We start from the raw sequence: 865 nt of genomic DNA, 5'->3' as shown, positions 1-865 counted from the left end.
GAAACCTACCATGAAAAAAAAAAAAAAGTGACAAAGGGAGAAAACACTAATTCCCTAGCGGAGTACAAAGACCTGGAAAGTGATGGAGCAACAACAGCGTCTTTGGAGCGCAGAGGGCACGGCCACGCACCTCCCACCTCCAGCACAACATGATTCGGGGCCCCGGGAGCGCAGCGGGCAGGCGTCCGGCCGAGTCCATGCCCCAGTGGGGAGGAGGAGGGCTGGCCGGGAGCCCGGACTGCTCAATGCTCACCACATCCGAGGAGAGGCTTTGGGGAGGGGGGGTAAGCGCAGGGCCAGGCCCTAGCAGCGGGCAGCGGCCCCCGCCCCTGGCCCGGCGTCCTCGTCCTCTAGCGAATTGTGCGGCACAGCGCCCGCCAGCCTCAGTCCGCCTCCCGCTGCACCTCCGATGCATCTGCCCGGCAGATGGGGCACGTGCGGTTCGCCTATGGGCAAGGAGATACAGGGGCAAGTGAGCAGGCAGCCCATGGCACCAGCTGCACCCAGAGCCCCCCCTACCCCACCACCAAGGGCTGGAAGCACCCCGCAGTGCGCCACATCCCGGGAGTGCATGATCCAGCCCGGCACGGTGCTTGGCCCCTGCCCCCAGGCACATCCTGTGTTGTATGGCACCGAGACTACCCGAAAGGCAGCGCCCTGCGTCCACAGCACCCCGAGAAGCTGCCCCGCTCCCCATAGCGCGCACAGGCACGGGCAGTACCTTTAACCATTTGTCAACACACTTCGCGTGGAACTCGTGGTTGCAGGGCAGGACACGGAGAAGCTGCCGGGCCTCGAAGTCGCTGAAGCACACGACACACCTGGGGAAGGCAGCTGTCAGTATGGCCCCGCCTCACAGCCCTGG

The 865-nt window shown here is 64.9% G+C and overlaps 1 protein-coding gene across 1 annotated transcript in view; it reads right to left on the bottom strand.

Moving 5' to 3' along the window:
• Positions 1 to 8: 8 nt before the first annotated feature.
• The window catches only part of RNF44 (ring finger protein 44), an 11048-nt gene continuing 10191 nt past the window's right edge, over positions 9 to 865 (bottom strand). The window contains exons 10-11 of the mRNA XM_009643827.2: positions 722 to 821; positions 9 to 446 (exon numbers count right to left, since the gene is read on the bottom strand). Of these exons, the coding sequence (XP_009642122.2) occupies positions 384 to 446; positions 722 to 821 (163 nt within the window). The 3' untranslated portion in view covers positions 9 to 383. The remainder of the gene's footprint in view (positions 447 to 721; positions 822 to 865) is intronic.

Source organism: Egretta garzetta, unplaced genomic scaffold (assembly GCF_000687185.1).
Source record: "Egretta garzetta isolate BGI_Z169 unplaced genomic scaffold, ASM68718v1 scaffold121, whole genome shotgun sequence".
Classification (NCBI taxonomy): domain Eukaryota; kingdom Metazoa; phylum Chordata; class Aves; order Pelecaniformes; family Ardeidae; genus Egretta; species Egretta garzetta.
The sequence above is the reverse complement of the archived record's forward strand: the minus strand, read 5'-3'. Positions and strand labels throughout refer to the sequence as shown.